The sequence below is a fragment of the Geotrypetes seraphini genome, chromosome 12 (assembly GCF_902459505.1).
Source record: "Geotrypetes seraphini chromosome 12, aGeoSer1.1, whole genome shotgun sequence".
Lineage (NCBI taxonomy): Eukaryota > Metazoa > Chordata > Amphibia > Gymnophiona > Dermophiidae > Geotrypetes > Geotrypetes seraphini.
The window spans coordinates 76,441,037-76,463,792 of record NC_047095.1 but is presented as its reverse complement, the minus strand read 5'-3'; the positions used below and the strand labels follow the sequence as shown (position 1 = coordinate 76,463,792).

General features: G+C 45.1%; 1 protein-coding gene across 4 annotated transcripts in view; it reads left to right on the top strand.

The window, feature by feature from the left end:
• Nucleotides 1-22,756, top strand: part of SZT2 (SZT2 subunit of KICSTOR complex) — a 523,775-nt gene that overhangs the window by 267,272 nt on the left and 233,747 nt on the right. For all 4 annotated transcript variants that reach the window (XM_033916162.1, XM_033916160.1, XM_033916161.1 and 1 more), the window contains 3 exons: nucleotides 1,542-1,737; nucleotides 5,743-5,817; nucleotides 21,432-21,570. In XM_033916162.1, the coding sequence (XP_033772053.1) occupies nucleotides 1,542-1,737; nucleotides 5,743-5,817; nucleotides 21,432-21,570 (410 nt within the window). The remainder of the gene's footprint in view (nucleotides 1-1,541; nucleotides 1,738-5,742; nucleotides 5,818-21,431; nucleotides 21,571-22,756) is intronic.

Below are 22,756 nucleotides of genomic sequence, written 5' to 3'. Positions count from 1 at the left end.
TTTACATGAATTTATTCAAGTAGTCAAGCATTTTTCCCCGTCTGTCCGGATAGGCTCACAATCTATCTAATGTACCTGGGACAATGGAGGATTAACGCCACAATTGTTGCTCCCTACCCATTCACTAAACGGGCCACCCCATATTTTCTGATCCGATCCGATCCAACCCATGCAAATGAGTAAAACCCCATGCAAAATAGCCAAGAGATTGATTCACTAACATTTGTTTGGCTATTTTGCAGCAGGTTTTATGATCCTAAAACCCGACTGCTGTAGTCCTATCGTTAACTGTGTTACTGACAGGTCTGCTTGTATTTTTTCTCTATTTTTTTCCATAGCACTGATATTTTGCATGTATTGCATGCGTGAAATATCTGCCCCATAAAAAAAAAAAATAAAAAACAGGTAGGACTGTCAAAAACTGCCCCTCCCCCCGGCATGCAGTGACCCACAAATGGCAGGAGGGATGCCTGGTCCCTCCTGCCATCGGCTCCCTCCTCCCCCATCAGCCGAACACCTGCCCGCCGAACACACCCCCCGTGCTGAAAATATGTGGCTGATTGGTGAGGCCTGACTTTAGTGCAGGAAGAGGTGGTCGGAGCATACTGCGAGTGATTTCCTTCACTTGCCGGCGCTCCGGCTACTCTCTCCTGCCGCTGTGGCTGCCCTCTCCTGCCCGGTCATTCGCAGTTGGAAAATCCGTGAATGACCGGGACCACGAATGACCGGGGGAATACTGTACTGCTTTATTTGTTTTCCCCCTGGTTCGAGGTTGTGTGTATAAGAAGTTCCAGCAACGTCTAATTGCTTTTCAGGCAGCCAGCTGGGATAGGGAGTTACGCTCTTATATACGTTACAGAAAGTTACTGAAATCAGTCTTGTTTGTAAAATGTTTAGAGCATTGAATTGATTGATGTTTACTTTGTAATTCACTGGGAATGTCCAGTTTCCCATTTTTGTGAATCTCATCGATCCATGAGGTTTTGCGGTCTAGAAATGTAATGCAACGTATTGCATACTGTGTATGTTTATTGTGATCCGCTTTGGTTGAAAGTGGATTCTAAATGTTTTAAATAAATCGAACACGTTAAAGGCACATTTTAGTTTTGAGAATCTTCCCCTAGGTTAGGAGCAGAGTGGGGGAGGCGTTAGGGCAGAGCCAGCTGGATACTCAGTCCGCACATAAAGTTAGAACGTCAAACGAGCTGAGCAGTCTTTATATACTGAGTTAACCAGGAGCTGTCAGTCCGCTGCAAGCTACTTATGGCCACTAGTTTCCAGAATTATAATAGATACCTTTTTAGGATTGACTGCTTTGTTTTTGGCACTGACTAGAGTTTCTCTTCCTTGATATCTTTGGTTTTTCTTGGCTGAACAATTAATTAAATTTTCAGATGGTATATGAAGAATAACCCTTTTCTTCCCTCTCTGCTCTTTTTTTCTGATGCTTGATATTTCCTTTCCTCGGTCTTATACTTTACTTCTCATACTTTGTTCATTCCCATTCCTCTCCCCATTTACTCCCACCTCCTATGCTGAAGGTATCAGAAGAGGTTTCCCTAGCAGGCTCTTCTGTGACTGAAAAAGACAGCACAGTTCCTCACTTCCCAGAAGATACAGGAACCGATCAGCTGGAGGTGGAGACTGCATCACCCTCTGAGCAATGGAACTCGCCCACAGTGCTTTCTGCTATGAGCCAAGCTGACTCGATTCCTTCATTGTCACATAGCAGCACAGGTAGGTTGGAGGATCTGAGAGAGATGAAGCTTGGTAGAGATTGGTGAAGAAATGGAGAGAGGCTGAAATTTAAAAATACTTAGACTGGGTAAAGACAATTAAAATTTAAAATGTCAGGACTCGAAGATCTATATCGTTCCTGATTTTGCTAGAGTAACGGCTCAAAAAAGGAAACTGCGGCCGCAACTCAGGGCTTTAGGAGCTAGATACGGCTTGGTATACCCAGCAACTATGCGAGTCACCTATGGCTACATAGAAGTGATTTTAGAAGAATATTTTTCTTTATTTTAATATGTCTGTTTTTTGTTTTTTTTAAATGATTAAAGAACTAATTGACTTATAAAGTTAATAAGTTTCTGGATGGCACATTCTAATCCTGTCTCGTGGTCATGTGGAATGTTGCAAGGATGGCTGCAAAGGTTATATCACAACTATTGGTTGAAGGGACTTGCCGGTTTGGAGTTTGGAGCTGTGAATAGTATCGATCGTTTATACAAAGAGATTGACTGTTATAAATTGCGTGATATTGAGGAAGTGTGATGAAAAAATTTAACAAACAGGAATAAGTATGGATCTGCAAGCAAGATGGGATTTGGAGCGTGGTCATATTTCATTTATAACTCAAGGTTTCATGCTATTGAAGCTGCTGCAGTGCATGGGTTGAGTTATTGCACTTGGAAAATCCATTAAATCAATAGTAGGTCTGAAGCAGAATTTTTTCACCAGAATTTGGTCTGGAACTGCAATCTGAAGTGAAAGGTTTGAGGTGGTGTGTAAAATGAACAGAGAGAATGCATGTATGATACGGCTGATCTCTGTTTGGCACCACACGTTTGAATTGCTTGTCGTGACTGATATAAGTCTTCAGATAAAATTTAATGGATGAAAGAAAAGTTCTGATAACTTAACACCTCTTCCAATTCAAAAATCTACATATCAAAATATATGGCTAAACTCCAGGATTCAAATAGGCGGTTTTAAGATTGTCTGGAAGGATTGGATTAAAGTAGGTTTAAGAACTTTAAATGATGTTATATCTAATGGTAAGCTGCTGGATTTTTCACAGTTGCAACATAAATTTGGTCTTGATAAAAAGCAAAGTTGAAGCAGGCTATTCAGGCGGGGTTCCCTGAATGGAAGTCTATGCTTTCAGGCAGATTTTCTGGGTCACCAGGCCGCACAGTGGTATAAATTATTATCTGGCTATTTGAAGAAAAACCCAAAGACTGGCCTTAGATATTTGGAGTATTGAGATTAAGCATCAAAATGGCCACGTATTTGGTCCTGGAGGATAAAATGTACAATGTCGGCTTCACTCTGGACCTCGGTTTGTTTACAAAAATTGGACTGCTCTAAGTCTAATAGATGTTGGCATTGTCATTTAGATGCTGGTACTCTAGATCATTTATTATTTCACTGCCCATTTATTAAAGCTTTTTGGCAGTCAATTTGGGACCAGATAAATTGTATGCTAGAAAATCATGTGGCTTTGTCGTATGACACAATTTTGTTTGGAGTGTCTATGAGAACCAAGAGTCAAATTTCTTCCAATAATAACAAACTTTTAATGATATTAACAGGAGTTGCCATTTAACAAATAACGTATAATTGAAAGGATTATAAGAGATTGAACTATTGTTTTTGGTGGAACTCAGTGTGTCATCTATACAAAATGGAAAGGGCGTTAGCAGTACAAAAATGGTATTTTAAAAAATTTAAGGATGTGTGGGGCCATTGATGAACTACTGTGTTGATTGAACATTACTTTTCCCTATTTAATATAATTGGTGAGGTGGGGTGGGGGGTGGGATTTTGTTTATGATGAATGATTAGTTATGAAAAGGATGATTTATTATATATTATATGATTTGTGCTATTTCATAATTCTCTGATAGGAGGGAAGGGGTTAAATTTTATTTTTCCTGAGTAAATTGTAGAAATTCAAGTGATGTATTTGTTAAAATTTTTGATGTTTCTTTGTACACTTGATGTTAATCATAAAATGAATAAAGAATTAAAAAAAAGAAAAGATTTTTTTAGCTAGCCCTAATGAAAAAATTCAGGAAACAACTATTCAATTGAAGGGTCAAAGTTTTGAGAGAGTGCCAAATTTGAAACTTTTGGGAATAATTCTGGATCATAGTTTAACTTTTAGGAAGCATACGGATTTGTTAATTTAAAAAAGTTATGCAATATTGTGGAAATTGAGGATCATTAAGAAGTATTTTGATATGGAGTCCTTCCGGTTGCTGGTCCAGTCTACTGTATTGTCTACCTTGGATTATTGTAATATTGTTTATTTGGGGTTATCAAAAAAGACTTTGATTAGTTCAGAATGCTGCAGCCCGTTTGATTTTTGGCCTTAAGAAATTTGATCATGTATGCTAGACTGCATTGGCTGCCTTTTGAGGCCAGAATGTTTTTTAAGTTTGGGTGTATCTGTTATAAGGCTCTTTTTGGTTTATTACCCTCTTATTTGGTATCTCACCTGAAATTGTTCAATTCAAAAAAATGAACCAGAAATTCAGGTATGTTCATCTTCCCCACCCCAAGGGCCTATCGCTACAAGACTTTTTTGGACAGGACATTGGAATATCAGGCGGGGAAGATGAATTCCTGGATGAGCCCAAGCCTATTCTTATCTTACATTTAGGAAATTACTGAAAACTTACCTATTTGATAAACAAGAATGTTGATTCTTAATTATATATTTACGATGGTGTTTTATTAGGCTATGCATTTTAATTGTACCTTTTAACTGATGTTGTATTTTGCAGCAGTGTGTTTTTGAAATTGTATTTTTTTACTGAAATGTCCCAGTTTTTCTGTTGTGAACCGCCTAGAACTGTTGGTAGGGTGGTATACAAAAAAATAAATTCTTATTATTCTAATCCATAGCTCCCAATTTTTTCCTAACAAGATGCAGATGCAGACTCGCCCAAAACTTCTTCCAAAGGTTACAGATTTCCATCTCAATCAATCGATAAGCTTGTCGTCCTTTTTTCCTCCTCTGCATTCTTCCTCAGCAGAGCAAAGTCTACACACACTAGATTGCAGATAAGAATTACATTTTTACCTTGACAGAACTGTTGCCATCCGTAAAATGAATAAGCTCTTCGTCTCCTTCCATTTGGCTACCCAGGGTGACTCAATATCCAAAAGGGACTATATCTTCATGGTTTTCCCATTGCATCACTTTTTGCTATATTAGAGCTCATTTATCTCCTCCTGGACCAATTGGAGCACATAAACTACGTGCAACAGCTTCGTAAATTTAAAATCTGTACCGATTCAGGATATCTGCAAAGCAGTGACTTGGTCCTCAGTTCATATGTTTACAAAGCACTATTGTTTAGACCAAAGTTCAGCGCAAGATATTCAATTTGGTCAATAAATTTGCGTAATTTATTTGCACTGTAATTTGTCTTAATTCTTAAGGCTTGGGACTCACCAGCAAGTGTGCCTGTATGTCCCTTGCATGTCTCTGGAGAAAGCAAAGTTGCTTACCTGTAGTCAGGGTTCTGCGTAGACAACAGGGGAATGCCATCCATGCAGACTGTGACTTTTTTCTATGCTAGTGACAAAACTGGCTAAGCAGAGGGAGAAGTTCTGAAGACAAGGTGTTTGCACATGCCCAGTAAGTTATACAGTACCTAGGGGAGAGCACCGACACGCAGGCTCAGTCAGAGGACTTCACCAGCAAGTGTGGCTGCATTCCCCTGCTGTCTAAGGAGAACCCATTTGTGTTTATCTCATGTTTTACCTCCATTATCTCCAAGGGATGGAATGAGTTGCTTGGGTTGGGAAAGAGATCTCTGAGTAGAACATAAGATTGGATTAGGAAAAGGACTCCATGGAGCAGGAGATGCTGTTGGGTTGAGAGAGGGATTTTATGGAGAAGAAAACTGTGAGGGGCTGCAGAGGGGTCTGCATTTACTTGCATTAGCAGTGATGGTGAATGAAACACATAAGGCCAGCTTCTAATAACTTCTTCTTCTCCCTTAGGGACTAATCGGCAGCTTCCAAGTCGGGTGCAGAGTCTGGTGTCCAGTCAAGGCAGCATGGATTCGGATCACTTAGGTAAGAACATAAAATGTCTTCTTTAGAGGGAGCTTGAGGGGAGGTATAAATGGATTGAGGAGCAGTGGACTCACTAAAGGGCGAAGCTGTAAATAGAATTGATTCTCTGAAATCGTGTTCAGTAGTTTCATGAGAGAGTTATATGGCTTCCACTTGTACTGTCAACCATATTGGGGGGGGGGGGGTTCCTGCTATGTAGTTTCAGGCATTTCCTTTGACTTTACAGCTTTTCCTTCAGACTTATTTGTTAATATTTTCTGCAAAATGATAAAGAGAATGGAACAACTCCCCTATGAGGAAAGGCCCAAGGGAAAGAAACTGCTGAAAAGAGATAGCATAGAGGTCTATAAAATTGTGTGTGAAGTGGAAGGGGAAATGAATATCATGATCAGATTGTAGCTTTGTAGTAACATGGGAAAACCCAACTTTGGATTGATTTACAAAAGATCTTTAAGCCGATATGAGTGAATAGGGAAGTAAAGGAATACAAAACCATGTTAAAAGATAAATGAAGACAATTTTAGTCATCAAAAATAGGTTCTAAGAACTGAGGTCACATTAGACACATTTTACGATATGTATGGACCAAAAAGTCATGTTTCTCTATAGCTGGACCATTTATGTGGAATGCATTGTCTGGTACCTTATGGCTTTTGTAGAAATCTATTGCAATTTAGAAAGTTGCTTAAGACCATTTGTTTGTTCCAGCTTTTTTTAAGCTAATATTCTGTTTCTTGAGTTAATACTTTACTCTCTGAATATCATCTTTTCTATTAGATTTGTGCTGCTTTATTGAAGTAATGTAGTAAATGAATGGTTGAGATGGTATAATATGATTTTAGCTGATGTTTGTGACGTTTATGTTGTGCAAATTCTGAAATATGTATTTAATACTGTGATCTGCCTTGGATAAAGGCAGATTAAAAATGTTTTATGTTTAAATCTGTTTTATTGAATTTTCAAAATATACCAATGTACAGAACAAAAGCTAAACAATAAACAATGCACACACTTCCCCCCCAGAACCCACCCCCCTCCCCTCCCAAAGAAGAACAGTCACAGCAATAAACCACCAGTCAATGTCAGTATCAGTCCAGGAAACGCGTCCGCACTGAGGGTGACATAGTAGAACAAAAAGGCCTCCAACATTGAAGAAATAAGACACCCCGCTTAGAGTGAAGATCAGAAATTGCCTGACGCTCATAGCCCGCCATGTACATCATCTGTGTCCGCCAGTGAGAAACTGTCGGTGTTTGCGGGGACAACCAACATTGCAATATAGTTTAAAAATGTTTTAAATAAATAAATTGTATCAACTATTTGGAATATTTCAGATTTAACAACCGCTTCTCAAGTCAAGGTCCCATCATCTTTTGAAATTGCCTCACATTTTGAAAGGAAAATAAAGACTCTTCGACAATCATGTATTACTATTGAGTTGATCTCTATAAGTGCAAGTTTGGTAAATCTAAGTTGGACTCGGTTTAAAAATTGATATGAAAAATATGCTAAATCTTCTTGTCCGTTAGATTCTTGGTCATCAAACATTTCTTCCTTTTCAGAGAGATCTTTACAGTTGTCAGGTCTTCATGTTGAATAAGGGAGAATTTCCAAAAGAAATTACACCACTTGTTAAAACCCCCCCAAAATTCAATGGCTGAGGTTAGTAATTATAGACCCGTAGCTTCCATACCTTTATTTGTCAAGTTGACAACTTGAATCAATTTCCTTTTTTATATCCTTTTCAATCAGGTTTTCGCTCCACATCTAAAATAATAAAACGCTAGCCACGCATGCGCACTCAGACCTGCGTGATCTGTAATCCCTGTTCCATGAGATGTAGGTCCGTGGCTTTGCAGGAGTGCGCATGCACGGGTCCCCAGCCACTCCCCTCCTCCCGCCCTCACTCACCATGGAAGCCAGGCAAGCTCTCTCCCTGCCCGCGTCCTCAGCAGGGAACACACCTCCCGCCCTAACTCGCCGCTGCCGATCCTCCTATAAAGAGCAGCCTGCGATGGTGTCCGGCTTTAGCGAACCTCGCAGGCCGCTCTCCAACCTCGGTAGCACGTTCCCTCTGACGCACGGGATCGTGTCAGAGGGAACGTGCTACCGAGTTGGAGAGCGGCCTGCGAGGTTCACTAAAGCCGGACACCATCGCAGGCTGCTCTTTACAGGAGGATCAGCCACCACGGGAAAAGCCGCCGAAAAAAAAAACTTCAGTCGCAGCAGGCCAGCCCGCGGGAAGGGAAGGAGGAGGTGCCGAACGGAGCGGGGCAGCTCACGGTAAGAGAAGGGAATGGGGGGTGGGGGAAAATGCTGCTACAGCTTCAGAAGGGACCTGGAGGGGAAGGGAAATATCACTGCTGCTTCTGCAAATAAAAGTGGGGGGGGAGAGAAGGGAATGGGGGGGAAATGCTGCTACTACTTCACAGGGACCTGGAGGGGAAGGGAAATATCACTGCTGCTTCTGCAAAGGAAAGTGGGGTGGGGGGAGACAAACAGAAAGAAAGACAGACAGACAAAAAGGGTGCCAGGGAGAGAGAGAGAAAAATAGCAGGAGGGAGAGAGACAGAAAGAAAGGAAGAAAGAGACAGGAGCAGGGAGAGAGACATAAATAAAGAAAGACAGACAGGTATATATTCTAGCACCCGTTAATGTAACGGGCTTAAACACTAGTTCATTAATAATTTCACTAGTAAATTACCTGGATACACTGTTCAGCAGAGGAACGGGAGCACTGAGATTGCAGTTTGATCTCAGCAGCACTTTTGATTTAGTTGACCATGACATTCTTCTTGACTGTCTTGATGCCGTGGGTATTATGGGTCGGGGTTTATTAGGGTTGGTTCCATGACTTTCTGAAACTTGGCACCTACCAAGGACATGCTCTCTGATATATGGAGTAACCCTTGTGGGGTTCCACAGGGCTCCCCGGTACTCTTTAATATCTATTTGGCATCACTGGATGAGAAACTTGCATCTTATAATTTGAAGATTTTTCATTATGGTAAACACAGACAAGAGGACATGGAATGAAGCTAAAGGGGGACAAGTCCAGGACAAATATCAGGAAGTTCTGCTTCACGCAAAGAGTGGTTGACAACTGGAATGCTCTCCCAGAGGAGGTTATAGTGGAATCAACCGTCCTAGGATTTAAAAGCAAACTAGATGCACATCTCCTTACGAGAGGCATAGAGGGATATGGGTGACTAAAAATTACGCCAGGTGTACACCCTTTCTGAGCCTCCACGTGTGCAGATCGCTGGACTTGATAGACCAAAGGTGTGATCCGGAGATGGCGCTTCTTATGTTCTAGATCATGGCTAAAATAGAGCTGCTCATCTTCCTGCCTAAAGCCACCTCCCCGCTTCCCTCATGGACAACACACTCATCCATCCTGTTTTGTCTGCTCATAATCTCAGGGTCATCTTTGACTCCTCTCTCTCCTTCACTGCCCAGGTACACAACATATTGCTAAAACCTGCCACTTCCTCTCTGAACACACTACCAAAACCCTCATCACCTTGCACTTAGTCTACTGCAACTCGCTACTCTCAGGCCTTCTGCTTAGCCATCTCACTCCCCTTCAGTCTGTCTAGCATTCAGCTGCACAACTCATATCATCCCAGGACAAGCAGGCAGGTATTCTCACTAGTGGGTGACGACATCCAACGGAGCCACGATGCGGACATCTCACAAGCATACTTGCTTGTAGAAACTTTTAGAAGTTTCGAGTTGCCCACACCGCTCATGCGCGAGTGCCTTCCCACCCGATGCACCGGGCGTGTCTCCTCAGTTCTTTCTCTTCCGCGGAGCTGAGAAGTCTGTCTTCGACTCTCTGTGCGAAGTTCCTTCACTTGTGCCTTCTGTGCCCGAGGTTTTGAGGTTTTTTTTTGGGGGGGGGGGCTCATTATCGTTGGCTCACGTTGCGTTTTCTTGTTTTTTAAAAAAAAAATTCTTTCGATCGTTCGACCGGGCAGGCCGCGTGGCCACGGCCCTGCGGCTTCGATCTTGCGGCGGAGCTTTTTCGGCCTATGTCCTGGGCTGTTACGGTTTTAAAAAGTGTGTCAAGTGCCAGCGCGCAATTTCATTGACGGACCCTCATCGACACTGTCTTCAGTGTCTTGGGCCTCAACATCTTCCGAAATCGTGCCGGCCTTGCTCCACACTTACAGCACGTGCTTTTAAGCGTCGCTGTGTTTTGTGGGAGTCGCTGTTTAGCATGGAGGCGTCCCCGGAGCTGCCCTCATCATAGAGCGCAACGCCTTCGCCTTCCGCTTCAACATCTTCGGCCTCGAGTCTGCTCAAGCCTGCCTCGTTCGTGCCGGCTTCGACTCCAACGCCTGCTGCGGTGCCTTCCGCTGTCTCCTCAGGTCAGGTAGCGCAGCCTCCCATTCCTCCAGTGGTGCTCAAGGTGCCCAAGGCTTCTAAGCCCAAGCCCCCTGGCGACCGAGTTAGCGATGTCCGTGCTGGAGGTCCCATTGCGGATGCGGATCCCTCTTTGCCGGCTTCGTTCCATGCCATGATGGAGAAGCGTTTTGTCGAGCTCTTTACTAAGATTGGGCCGACACTTCTCTCCCAGATCCAGCCTGGGCACGCAGAAGCCTCCCGCGAGGTCGAGCCGCCTCCGGTGCCTTCTCGGCGCACACTCGCGCTGCTGGGAGCAGAGTCTCGGCGAGTGTCTGGTCTGACTTCGGAGCATGCCTCGCAAGGAGCAGAGTCTTTGCCCATGCCACCTTTGGAACCAATACCCTCGATACATGGCACATCTCTCTTGCCTGGACCGGAACTTTCCTCCTCGATGCCGAGCCTCAAGCCTCGGGGAGCTCCTCGGGGGGCTTCGTCTCAGCCTCTGCTGCTTCGATCCACAGCCTCCAGTCCCATCTACTCGGTAGCTGCCTCGTCTGGGCTTTGCTTGCCTCGACGCTCAAGGCCTGCTTCTCGACACAGTTCCGGTTGTTGATCGAGGCATTCATCGAGGCATGCCTCGCCTCGTCGTAAGCAGCCTTTTCGGGAGTTTTCACCGGATTACTCGCCTCCTCCTCCTATGCCAGAACTCGAGGACTTCAGGGGTTCATTCTCTCCCTGCCGGTCCTCGGCCTCGGTGGACCAGGCCGCCTCGTCTTCTTCGAGCCCATCTCGAGGCCCGGCCCTGGCTGACCAGTTGTCCTTCCTGAGGCAGATGGCGGTGGATCTGGATATCACTCTGGATTCGGGTTCCAAGTTTTCTAAGGAGTATTTGGAGACGATGCATCTTCCCCAACCTCCCCATCTTCCCCAACTGCTGAGTCTCTCCGTCTGCCTCTACATAAGCTTCTGAACCAGACTTTCATGAGATGCTTCGAGACTCCATACTCTATCCCCGCGGTCCCAGGGAAGTTGGATGCCAGGTACTGCACGGTGCACCATAAGGGCTTCGACGGGGCGCAGCTCTCTCACCAGTCCCTATTAGTTGAATCCTCCTTGAAGCGGTCTCATCCCTCCACTCCTGGCCGGGAGGGCAAAACCATGGACAGATTTGGCAGGCGCATCTACCAGAACTCGATGATGGCTTCTTGAGTCCTGAATTACAGCTTTCATTTTGCGACCTACTTTGAGTTTTTTCTTTCCATTCTTCAAAAGTTTTTGCCCTATCTGGACTCTCAGGCTCGCTTCGAGTACTCGGAGGTCCTGGCGTCGTTGTCCCAACTCCACCTGCAGATGATGCAATCGTCTTATGACGCTTTTGAACTCTCAGCCAGAGCTGCTGCTTGTTCGGTGGCCATGAGATGCTTGGCGTGGCTTTGGACCATTGATATGGACCCGAATCTCCAGGACAGGCTAGCGAACGTTCCCTGTGCGGGAGTGGACCTTTTCGACGAGTCCATTGAGGCGGCGACGGAGAAGCTGTCCAAACATGAAAAATCTTTTCAATCTATTCTCCGCCAGAAGCCCAAGCCTGCTATCTCTCGTCCGTCTCGCCCGCCTATGATCTATCAGAGGCGCTACCCGCCGAAGCAGGCCCCCACCATCCGCCCACCTGTGAAGAGGCAGCACCAGAAGAAGCCCCAACAAAAGCCTCAACCTTCTGCTGTCCCCAAGGCTCCCCAGCCTTTTTGACTGTCTCGTAGGGAGCATAACTTCCATCGTTCTGCCCTCCCCGCTTTTTCCCATCGGAGGTCGTCTCCATCATTTTTACCATCGATGGATGACTATTACCACCGACCTCTGGGTCCTTTCCATCGTAAGAGAGGGATACTCTCTTCAGTTACATCAAGTTCCTCCGGAACATCCTCCAAGAGAGTATCCTTCCAACTTAACCCAGACCGCCCTTCTTCTTCAGGAAGCTCAGGCTTTGCTCCGGCTTCGTGCCGTTGAGCCGGTCCCTGTGGATCAACAGAACAAGGGTTTTTACTCCCGGTACTTCCTTGTTCCGAAGAAGACGGGTGACCTGCGTCCTATTTTGGACCTCAGGGTGCTCAACAAGTTCCTGGTCAGGGAGAAGTTTCGCATGTTGACCCTGGCTTCTCTCTATCCCCTCCTCGAGCAAAACGACTGGTTATGCTCCCTGGATCTCAAGGAGACCTACGCTCATATTCCCATCCATCCGGCCTCCCGTCAGTACCTCAGATTTCGGGTGGGACACCTTCATCTTCAGTACAGAGTGCTCCCTTTCGGCCTAGCTTCGTCTCCCAGGGTCTTCACCAAGTGCCTGGTTGTGGTGGCCGCAGCACTCAGGAACCATGGTCTGCAGGTGTTTCCCTACCTCGACGACTGGCTCATCAAGGATTCCACGTCTCAGGGGGCCGTCCGGGCCACTCAGAGTACGATCTGGTTTCTGCAGAGTCTGGGATTCGAGATCAACTTTCCCAAATCCCATCTTCAACCTTCACAGACTCTTCCCTTCATTGGAGCTGTTCTGGATACTATTCAACTCAGAGCGTTCCTTCCTCCTCAATGCCTAGCGGCTCTTCTTCATCTTTGTCACTCGGTCTCTTCTCGCCTGTCCATCTCGGCGAGACATATGATGGTGCTCCTGGGCCACATGGCCTCTACGGTTCACGTGACTCCTTTTGCCAGACTTCTTCTGCGGATTCCTCAATGGACCCTGGCATCTCAATGGTCGCAGATCTCCGACCCTCTGACTCGCCACATTCAGGTCACTCCTGCTCTGCTGCAGTCGCTTCACTGGTGGATGCTCTCTTCCAATCTTTCCAGAGGTTTGCTGTTTCACCTGCCTACCCATCAGAAGGTCCTCATGACCGACTCCTCGAACTATGCTTGGGGGGCTTATCTGGACGGTCTCCGCACCCAGGGCTATTGGACAAGTGCGGATCGTCTGTGCCATATCAATCTCCTGGAACTCAGGGCGATTTTCAATGCTCTCACTGCTTTTCAGCATCTGCTGCACGACATGGTGGTCCTCATTCGCACGGACAATCAGGTCGCCATGTATTATGTCAACAAGCAGAGAGGCACGGGATCGGCCTCCCTCTGTCAAGAAGCTCTGAAAGTTTGGGATTGGGCGATTTGCCACAACACCTTCCTTAATGCTGTCTACATTCAGGGGGCAGACAATGCCTTAGCGGACAACTTGAGTCGTCTTCTACAGCCTCATGAATGGACTCTCCATTCCACGCCCCTACATCACAACTTCTCCCTGTGGGGAACGCCTCAGATAGACCTCTTTGCAGCTCCCCACAACTTCAAACTGCCTCAGTTCTGCTCCAGGATCTACACTCCTCATCGTCTCGAGGCAGATGCTTTTCTTCTGGACTGGGGGAATCTCTTTCTGTATGCGTTTCCTCCGTTTCCTCTCATTCAAAAGACTCTGGTCAAGCTCAAGTCCGACCGGGCCACCATGATTCTGATTGCTCCTCAGTGGCCCAGGCAACCTTGGTACTCCCTTCTTCTGCAACTCAGCCGCAGGGAGCCCTTCCTTCTACCAGTGTTTCCATCTCTGCTTACGCAGCATCAGGGATCTCTGCTTCATCCCAACCTGCAGTCGCTACACCTGACAGCTTGGTTCCTCTCAGCATAACTCCCCCTTCAGTTTTCACCAGCTATGCGGGATGTTTTGAAAGCTTCAAGGAAGCCTGCTACTAGAATATGCTATTCCCAGAAATGGACTAGATTCTCTACTTGGTGTTTTTCTCATCACAAGGAGCCTCAACATGCCTCCTTGTCCTCTGTTTTGGACTACCTTTTGCACCTGTCTCAATCTGGCCTCAAGTCTACATCGATCAGAGTCTATCTTAGTGCAATTGCTGCTTTCCACCAGCCTCTTCAGGGGAAACCTCTTTCTGCACATCCTGTGGTTTCCAGATTCATGAAAGGACTTTTCCATGTCAATCCTCCCCTCAAACCACCTCCAGTGGTTTGGGACCTCAATGCTGTTCTTTCTCAACTTATGAAGCCTCCATTTGAACCTCTTAACAAGGCTCCTCTGAAATTCCTCACTTGTAAAGTGGTGCTTCTCATTGGCCTCACTTCTGCCCGTCGAGTGAGTGAACTTCAAGCATTGGTTGCGGATCCACCCTTTACAGTGTTTCATCATGACAAGGTGGTCCTTCGCACTCATCCCAAATTCCTCCCCAAGGTGGTCTCGGAATTTCATCTGAATCAATCCATTGTTCTTCCTGTGTTTTTTCCAAAGCCTCATTCTCATCCTGGAGAATCAGCTCTTCACACTCTGGACTGTAAGCGTGCTTTGGCTTTCTACCTGGAACGCATCAAGCCTCACAGAACTGCTCCTCAACTTTTCATCTCCTTCGATCCGAACAAGTTGGAATGCCCTATCTCTAAGCACACCATCTCCAACTGGATGGTGGCTTGTATCTCTTTCTGCTATGCCCAGGCTGGATTACCCCTTCACAGTAAAGTCACAGCCCATAAGGTCAGAGCAATGGCAGCCTCTGTAGCTTTCCTCAGATCGACACCGATTGAGGAGATTTGTAAAGCTGCCACTTGGTCCTCGGTTCATACCTTCACCTCACACTATTGTCTGGATACCTTCTCCAGACGGGATGGACAGTTTGGCCAAACAGTGTTACAAAATTTATTCTCCTAAGTTGCCAACTCTCCTACCATCCCATTGTGGTTAGCTTGGAGGTCACCCACTAGTGAGAATACATGCCTGCTTGTCCTGGGATAAAGCAATGTTACTTACCGTAACAGTTGTTATCCAGGGACAGTAAGCAGCTATTCTCACGTCCCACCCATCTCCCCTGAGTTGACTTCTCTGCTAGCTATCTGAACTGAGGAAACACGCCCGGTGCATCGGGCAGGAAAGCACTCGCGCATGCGTGACGTGAGCAACTTGAAACTTCTAAAAGTTTCTACAAGCAAGTATGCTTGTGAGATGTCCGCATTGGGGCTCCATTGGATGACGTCACCTACTAGTGAGAATAGCTGCCTGCTGTCCCTGGATAACAACTGTTACGGTAAGTAACATTGCTTTTTGTGATAGCCGCTATATTCACATTATCCCTCTCCTAAAGTCACTTTCTTGGCTTCCCATCTGTTTCCGAATACAATTCAGACTCTTCTTACTGACCTACAAATGCACTCGCTCAGCTTCCCTTCATTATCTCTTCACTCATCACCCCTTATGTTCCCCCCCCCTTGGTGAGCTGCACTCAGCTAATAAGTCCCTCCTATCCATTCCTTTCTCTTCCTCTGCCAGCTCCAGACTCCGTCCTATCTTGCTGCATTATGTGCTTGGAACAAGCTAACCGAAACCCTACAGCGGGTTTCATCTCTGGCAGTATTCAAGGCCCAGTTAAAAGCCCACCTCTTCGAGACTGCTTTCAACTCCTAAATCCTTTTACCTTGGGTTCTGCATCCCTAACCCTATATGTCATGTCTGTTTGTCTAAGCTAGATTGTCAAAATGTACAGCGCTATATAAGTGATAAATAGTAGTAAAGCAATATTAAAGATGCCATCTCTTGACCCACAAATTCCAGACCATTATAGGCCAGTATCTAATTTAAATTTTCTGTCAAAAGTACTTTAAAAATAATTTACATTCAGACCTTCTCTTTCTAAGAAAAGTCATTTGATTTTCATCTGAAACAGTCACAGAAACAATTATAGCATCAGTACTTAGTGAAATTCACTCCCATCCAGGTAAATATAATGTTATCCTAGCAATTTTACTGGATCTTTCTGCTGCATTTGACTGGATTGATCCCTCATTATTGTTTCAATCTTTGTCATCTCATGGAGTGTCTCCTCTTTTCTATCAGATCGTTTTGATAAGGTAATCACAACACTCATCTGCTCAGTACCACAAGGTTCAGTGTTATCTGCTCTTTAATTAGCAACACTCATTCAGACATTTAATATTGCTTTTCATATCTATATAGATGACATCTTTGATTTTTGGGGGTATACTATTTCACCAGTAACTTCATTTCAATATTTTGGAATTATTTTTGATTCCCAACTCACTTTTGAATCAGATTTCTAATCTAAGTAAAAAATGTTTCACTGTGTTCCGTACATTCTGTTAGGCACCATTTCATTCATTAATCCTTGCATTACTTATCACAAAATTGGATTACTATAATATTGTTTACTTAGGCTGCTCGTGTACAATTCTTAAAAAGCTTCAGATATTACAAAACACAACTATTACTGTATTTTTTGCTCCATAAGATGCACCTGACCATAAGATGCACCCTAGATTTAGAGAAAAAAACATTCTGAATTAAATTGTGTACTAATATATACCAGGCTCTGTACCTAGCCCTCCCCTCACTCCCTGCCAGGCTCTACACCCTGTCCCCCCTCCCTGCCAGGCTCTGTACCCTGTCCTCCCTCCCCTCCCTGTCTAACATCAGCTCTAGCAGGATATACATTTCAAATCTGACATATTGTAATCACAAAACAGAAAATAAAATCATTTTTCTACCTTTTGTTGTCTGGTCATTATTCAAATCATATTGTGAGGCTCTGGTTGTCTTCTGTTAACTCGCTTGCCAGGGTCTCCTTTCTTCTTCCCTTCCCTCCCTCCATCCCAGCAGCTGAAGACAGGCACCTCCCCAAGAGGCAGGAGAGGGCCAGAGGCCAAAGAGGGGCCCAATAGCCGAATGCAAGACCCTATTGCGTGTGTCATTGTAGACATACATGTCAATCTTGACATCTACGCTGCCTATATACAGACCCCCAGTGGGAGGAAGAGCTGGTACTCCGGTGCACCCCATCCCCCCAATTCCCAGGAGAAGGATATCTTTGCCTTGCAGAGAAGTTTCTGACAGCACATCATGTAGTTGGTGCTGGGGATACCTCAGTTCATTCTGCCTTCTCTGAGTGAGTCCATGCCCGCCCACCCTCCTGCCATCTCCACAGCGAGCCAGGCTTAAAGGTGTTGGGGGAGACAGACAACGGGGCATCCATTGCTGCTAGTTTCAGCGCATTGAGTGCAGAGCTGCTCTAAGTTCCTGTGTGAGTCGCCGGGGTGGGGGGGGGGGCTGCACCGTGCGGCTCCTCCGCTCACGGGCCTAGTCTTCTGCCCTACCCCATTCCCCAGCCCTGCACACAAAGAGTGCTCGCAGCTGATCCAACAAACGGCCAATCACAATGCTGAGCCACGCCCCCGCAACTGCCCACTGGCCACACTTTGCTTGTTGACCACAAGGCAGCCAATCTGAACACCGGGTCCCGCCACGCCTCTCCTTTTGCTAAGCGATCGTTTCGCCCGATTGCCAATCAGGAGGCAGGAGCTCCTTCCTTATACCCAGCGATTCTGATCCAGAGGTAGGAGGGAGATATGGGTTGTGATGTCACACATCCCTCTCTTAAGGCTCTTGAGGGTTGGGGGGTTGGTTAAATTCACTCCATAAGAACACCCTTATTTCCACCCACTTTTTTGGGGGGAAAAAGTGCGTCTTATGGAACGGAAAATATGGTAAATTGCTATTTCATGCTAGAAAATATGATCACGTATCTCTGCTCTTACAATCTCATCATTGGCTTCCCATTGAACAGCGTATACAATTTAATTTATTTTTTCATACTTCCAGAGTGCACAGAACTGATTTACCAGAATATTTAGCAGTTCATTCTATTTCTTATTGCCCCCCTTGTTTTCCCTGATCCATAAACGACCATCATCTGGTTTTACCAAATCCTAAACAGGCACATCTGGAAATTACCATACACTCTGCTTTCTATTTTGCTGCCCACTATTTTTGGAACTTGTTGCCAATATAAGACTATAAAAATAGCCTTATTCGCACAGATCATTGGTCTACCAAGCCCTGTAGCCCGTTCTCACAGTGGCCGATCCAGGTCACTAGTACCTGTCCAAATCCTAAGGAGTAGCAATATTCCATGCTACCGATCCAGGGCAAGCAGTGGCTTCCCCCATGTCTTTCTCAATAACAGACTATGGACTTTTCCTCCAGGAACTTGTCCAAACCTTTCTTAAAACCAGCTACACTATCCACTCTTACCACAACCTCTGGCAATGCATTCCAGAGCTTAACTATTCTCTGAGTGAAAAAATATTTCTTCCTATTGGTTTTAAAAGTATTTCCTTGTAACTTCATCGAGTCTTTGTAATTTTTGACGGAGTGAAAAATCGATCCACTTGTACCTATTCTACTCCACTCAGGATTGTGTAGCCTTCAATCATATCTCCCCTCAGCCATCTCTTTTCCAAGCTGAAGAGCCCTAACCTTTTTAGGCTTTCCTCATACGAGAGGAGTTCCATCTCCTTTATCTTGGTCACTCTTCTTTGAACCTTTTCTAACGCCACTATATCCTTCTTGAGATAAGGAGACCAGAATTGAACGCAATACTCCAGATGAGGTCATACCATGGAGCGATACAGGGGCATTATAATATTCTTAGTCTTGTTAACCATCCCTTTTTTAATAATTCCTTTGAACATTCGGGGAGAACTGTCTTTGAAGACTTTTAAGATATTATTAAAAATGGGAAGCTTTAATATTGCATGTCAACTAAAATCTTGAATAAATTAGGCTTGCCTAGCTATTGATCAAACCTGCTTTCCTTACTCCCCCCCACTCTAGATTCAAGTGTGTTCTATCCTGTCTTTATTGTATTTCTTTTCTTGTTTTTTAATTTAGATTTTAGTATTGTAAACTGCTGTGATCTATGATAAGTAGCTAAGCGGTATAACAAATTTTAAATAAACCATAAACCATATGCTAGAGGTAAGTAGCTTCCTCTGTGTGTTCTGAACTAACAGCCCCTTTTGCAAAGCCATGGTAACGAGTCCTGGCACAGCAAATGCATTGCGCACATAGGAGTTAAATATAGAAACATAGAAACATAGAAATAGACGGCAGATAAGGGCCCACGGCCCATCTAGTCTGCCCACCTTAATGTCCCTCCCCTACCTTTGCCCTGTGAATAGATCCCATGTGCCGATCCCATTTGGCCTTAAAATCAGGCACGCTGCTGGCCTCAATCACCTGTAGTGGAAGACTATTCCAGCGATCAACCACTCTTTCAGTGAAAAAGAATTTCCTGGTGTCACCTCGTAGTTTCCCGCCCCTGATTTTCAACGGATGCCCTCTTGTTGTCGTGGGACCCTTGAAAAAGAAGATATCTTCCTCCGCCTCAATGCGGCCCGTAAGATACTTGAACGTCTCGATCATGTCCCCCCTCTCTCTGCGCTCCTCGAGCGAGTATAGCTGTAATTTGTCAAGCCGTTTTTCGTATGGTAGATCCTTGAGTCCCGAGACCATCCGGGTGGCCATTCTTTGCACCGACTCCAGTCTCAGCACATCCTTGCGATAATGCGGCCTCCAGAATTGCACACAGTATTCCAGGTGGGACCTCACCATGGATCTATACAATGGCATAATGACTTCCGCCTTACGACTGACGAAACCCCTTCGTATGCAGCCCATGATTTGTCTTGCCTTGGACGAAGCCTGCTCCACTTGATTGGCAGACTTCATGTCCTCACTGACGATTACCCCCAAGTCTCGTTCTGCTACCGTTTTTGCTAGGATCTCGCCATTAAGGGTATAAGACTTGCATGGATTCTGGCTGCCCAGGTGCATAACTTTGCATTTTTTGGCATTGAAGTTGAGTTGCCATGTCCTAGACCATCGCTCCAGTAGGAGTAGGTCGTGCATCATGTTGTCGGGCACTGAATCTTCGTCTGTTGTGCATTTGCCCACTACATTACTCAGTTTGGCGTCATCGGCGAATAATGTTATTTTACCTCGAAGCCCTTCTGCCAAGTCTCTTATAAAGATGTTGAATAGGATTGGGCCCAAGACTGAGCCCTGTGGTACTCCACTAATCACCTCCGTCATTTCGGAGGGGGTGCCGTTCACCACCACCCTTTGGAGCCTACCTCCAAGCCAGCTCCCAACCCATTTTGTCAATGTGTTACCTAATCCTATAGAACTCATCTTGCTCAGTAACCTGCGGTGTGGTACGCTATCGAATGCTTTGCTAAAGTCTAGGTACACGATGTCCAGGGACTCCCCTATATCCAGCTTCCCCGTTACCCAGTCAAAGAAGCTGATCAGGTTGGATTGGCAGGATCTCCCCTTAGTAAATCCATGTTGTCGGGGATCCCGTAGATTCTCCTCATCCAGGATCTTATCTAATTGGTCTTTGATTAGAGTTTCCATTAGTTTGCTCACTATCGATGTTAGACTCACTGGTCTGTAGTTTGCTGTCTCCATCTTTGAGCCTTTCTTGTGGAGTGGAATGACGTTAGCCGTCCTCCAGTCCAACGGGACGCTGCCTGTACTAAGGGAGAGGTTGAAGAGCGCGGACAGTGGCTCCGCCAAGACATCACTCAGCTCCCTAAGCACCCTGGGGTGCAGGTTGTCCGGCCCCATTGCTTTGTTAACCTTGAGCTTTGACAGCTCACCGTAGACACTGCTGGGCGTAAACTCAAAGTTACTAAACGGGTCAACTGAGCCAACCCTTGTCTGTAGCTGAGGGCCGAGCCCTGGCGCTTCTCGGGTGAAGACTGAGCAGAAGTATTCATTTAATAGTTGGGCTTTTTCCGAATCCTTTTCCACATAGTCTCCGTCTGGTTTCCTAAGACGTACAATCCCGCCTGAGTTTTTTCTTCTATCACTGATATACCTGAAGAAGGATTTATCTCCCTTCTGGATGTTCTTTGCTAGAGACTCCTCCATGAGGAATTTAGCCTCCCTGACTGCTGTTTTGACGGCTTTTGATTTGGCCAGGTAGTCTGCTCTAGAGTCCTGCTTCCCTGATAGTTTAGAAGCCAATGTAATAATGCCAACAGAGGCGTTATAAACTCATTCTTAGATTTTCTATATATTAGTCTTGCTGCTATATTTTGGGCTGTCTGAATACCTTTCTTTCTTGCAACCTGATTAAACAGCATTACAATAATGTAGGTTAGCCAATGGCAATATTAATGTCTGAACTACCAAATGAAATGTGTCAGTTGAAAAACATGCTCTTATCCTTATTTGTTATCCACATGTTAAATGATTGTCGATTTCCACTCTTAAGAATTTTTAGGCTGTTCAGTATTTCATATTTAGTATCTTCAATAATAAGGATAAATGAAGGAGCAGAATTTGGGGAAATGAAGAGGTGGGAATGTTAGAGACTTCACGGAATGACATTTGTGCATGTTTTTGTGGATTTCTGCAGGTTACGATGGTGGTAGCAGTGACTCAGAATACGAGGAAGCCATAATGAGTGAGCAAGACCACAAGTGTCCTCTGATGCCCGATTTCTGGCTGATCATAAAGCTTCATCACGATCGGGTGGAGGTTTATTCACACACATGGTAACATGTCTCACCTTTCCGTATCTCTAGCAGTTTTGTAAGCTCTTCAGTAATACCCTCTGCCATTTCTTCGGAGCTGTAATATCACACTTAAGTCATTGCAGAGGTGAAAGTGGCCAACCACAAATATTATGTGAACTAGTGTTTAAGCCCGTTACATTAACGGGTGCTAGAATATATGTCTGTCTGTCTTTCTTTCTGTCTCTCTCCCTGCCCCTGTCTCTTTCTTCCTTTCTTTCTGTCTCTCTCCCTCCCACTGTCTGTCTTTCTTTCTGTCTGTCTGTCTCTCTCCATGCCCGCTGTCTGTCTGTCTTTCTTTCTGTCTGTCTCTCTCCATGCCCGCTGTCTGTCTGTCTTTCTTTCTGTCTCTCTCCATGCCCGCCGTCTATCTGTCTGTCTTTCTTTCTGTCTCTCTCCCTGCCCCTGTCTCTTTCTTCCTTTCTTTCTGTCTCTCTCCCTCCCACTGTCTGTCTTTCTTTCTGTCTGTCTGTCTCTCTCCATGCCCGCTGTCTGTCTGTCTTTCTTTCTGTCTGTCTCTCTCCATGCCCGCTGTCTGTCTGTCTTTCTTTCTGTCTGTCTCTCTCCATGCCCGCTGTCTATCTGTCTTTATTTCTGTCTGTCTCTCTCCCTGCCCGCTGTCTTTCTGTGTGTCTGTCTTTCATTGTCGTACGCTGAGACGCTTCAGCTCCAGCCCCCCCCTCACTACATTTTGGACGACACTGAGATATTGGAGACATTTGAAATATTTTTATTAGCACAATATGAGAGAACATTTGTGATGGAACCCCGGTGCATTATTTGGAGCAGTACAGACTGCCAAAGTTACTTAAGTTCTCTCATTCTTCCATTGTTTTTCATTCTATCCCGTGTCTATCCATTGGAAGAAGTAATTGCTATTCTTCTGCAAGCCTGAAAAAGATCTACTTCGACTACATATGCTTGGATACGGAGACCTTTTGAATCTTGGTATTCAGATTGAAACCTTATCTCATCTAAAGTGTCATTGCCACAAATTCTAGTCTGTCTTCAAGAAGGGCTTAAGAAATGTCTTTCCCTCAATTCCCTCAAAATTCAGGTACCGGTTCAGGCATGTTTTTCTGATTGTATCCAAAAGTTGTCTTTGGCAGCACATTCAGATGTTGTGCATTGTTTGAAGGGTGGCAATCACCTGAGGCCTCTATCTCTA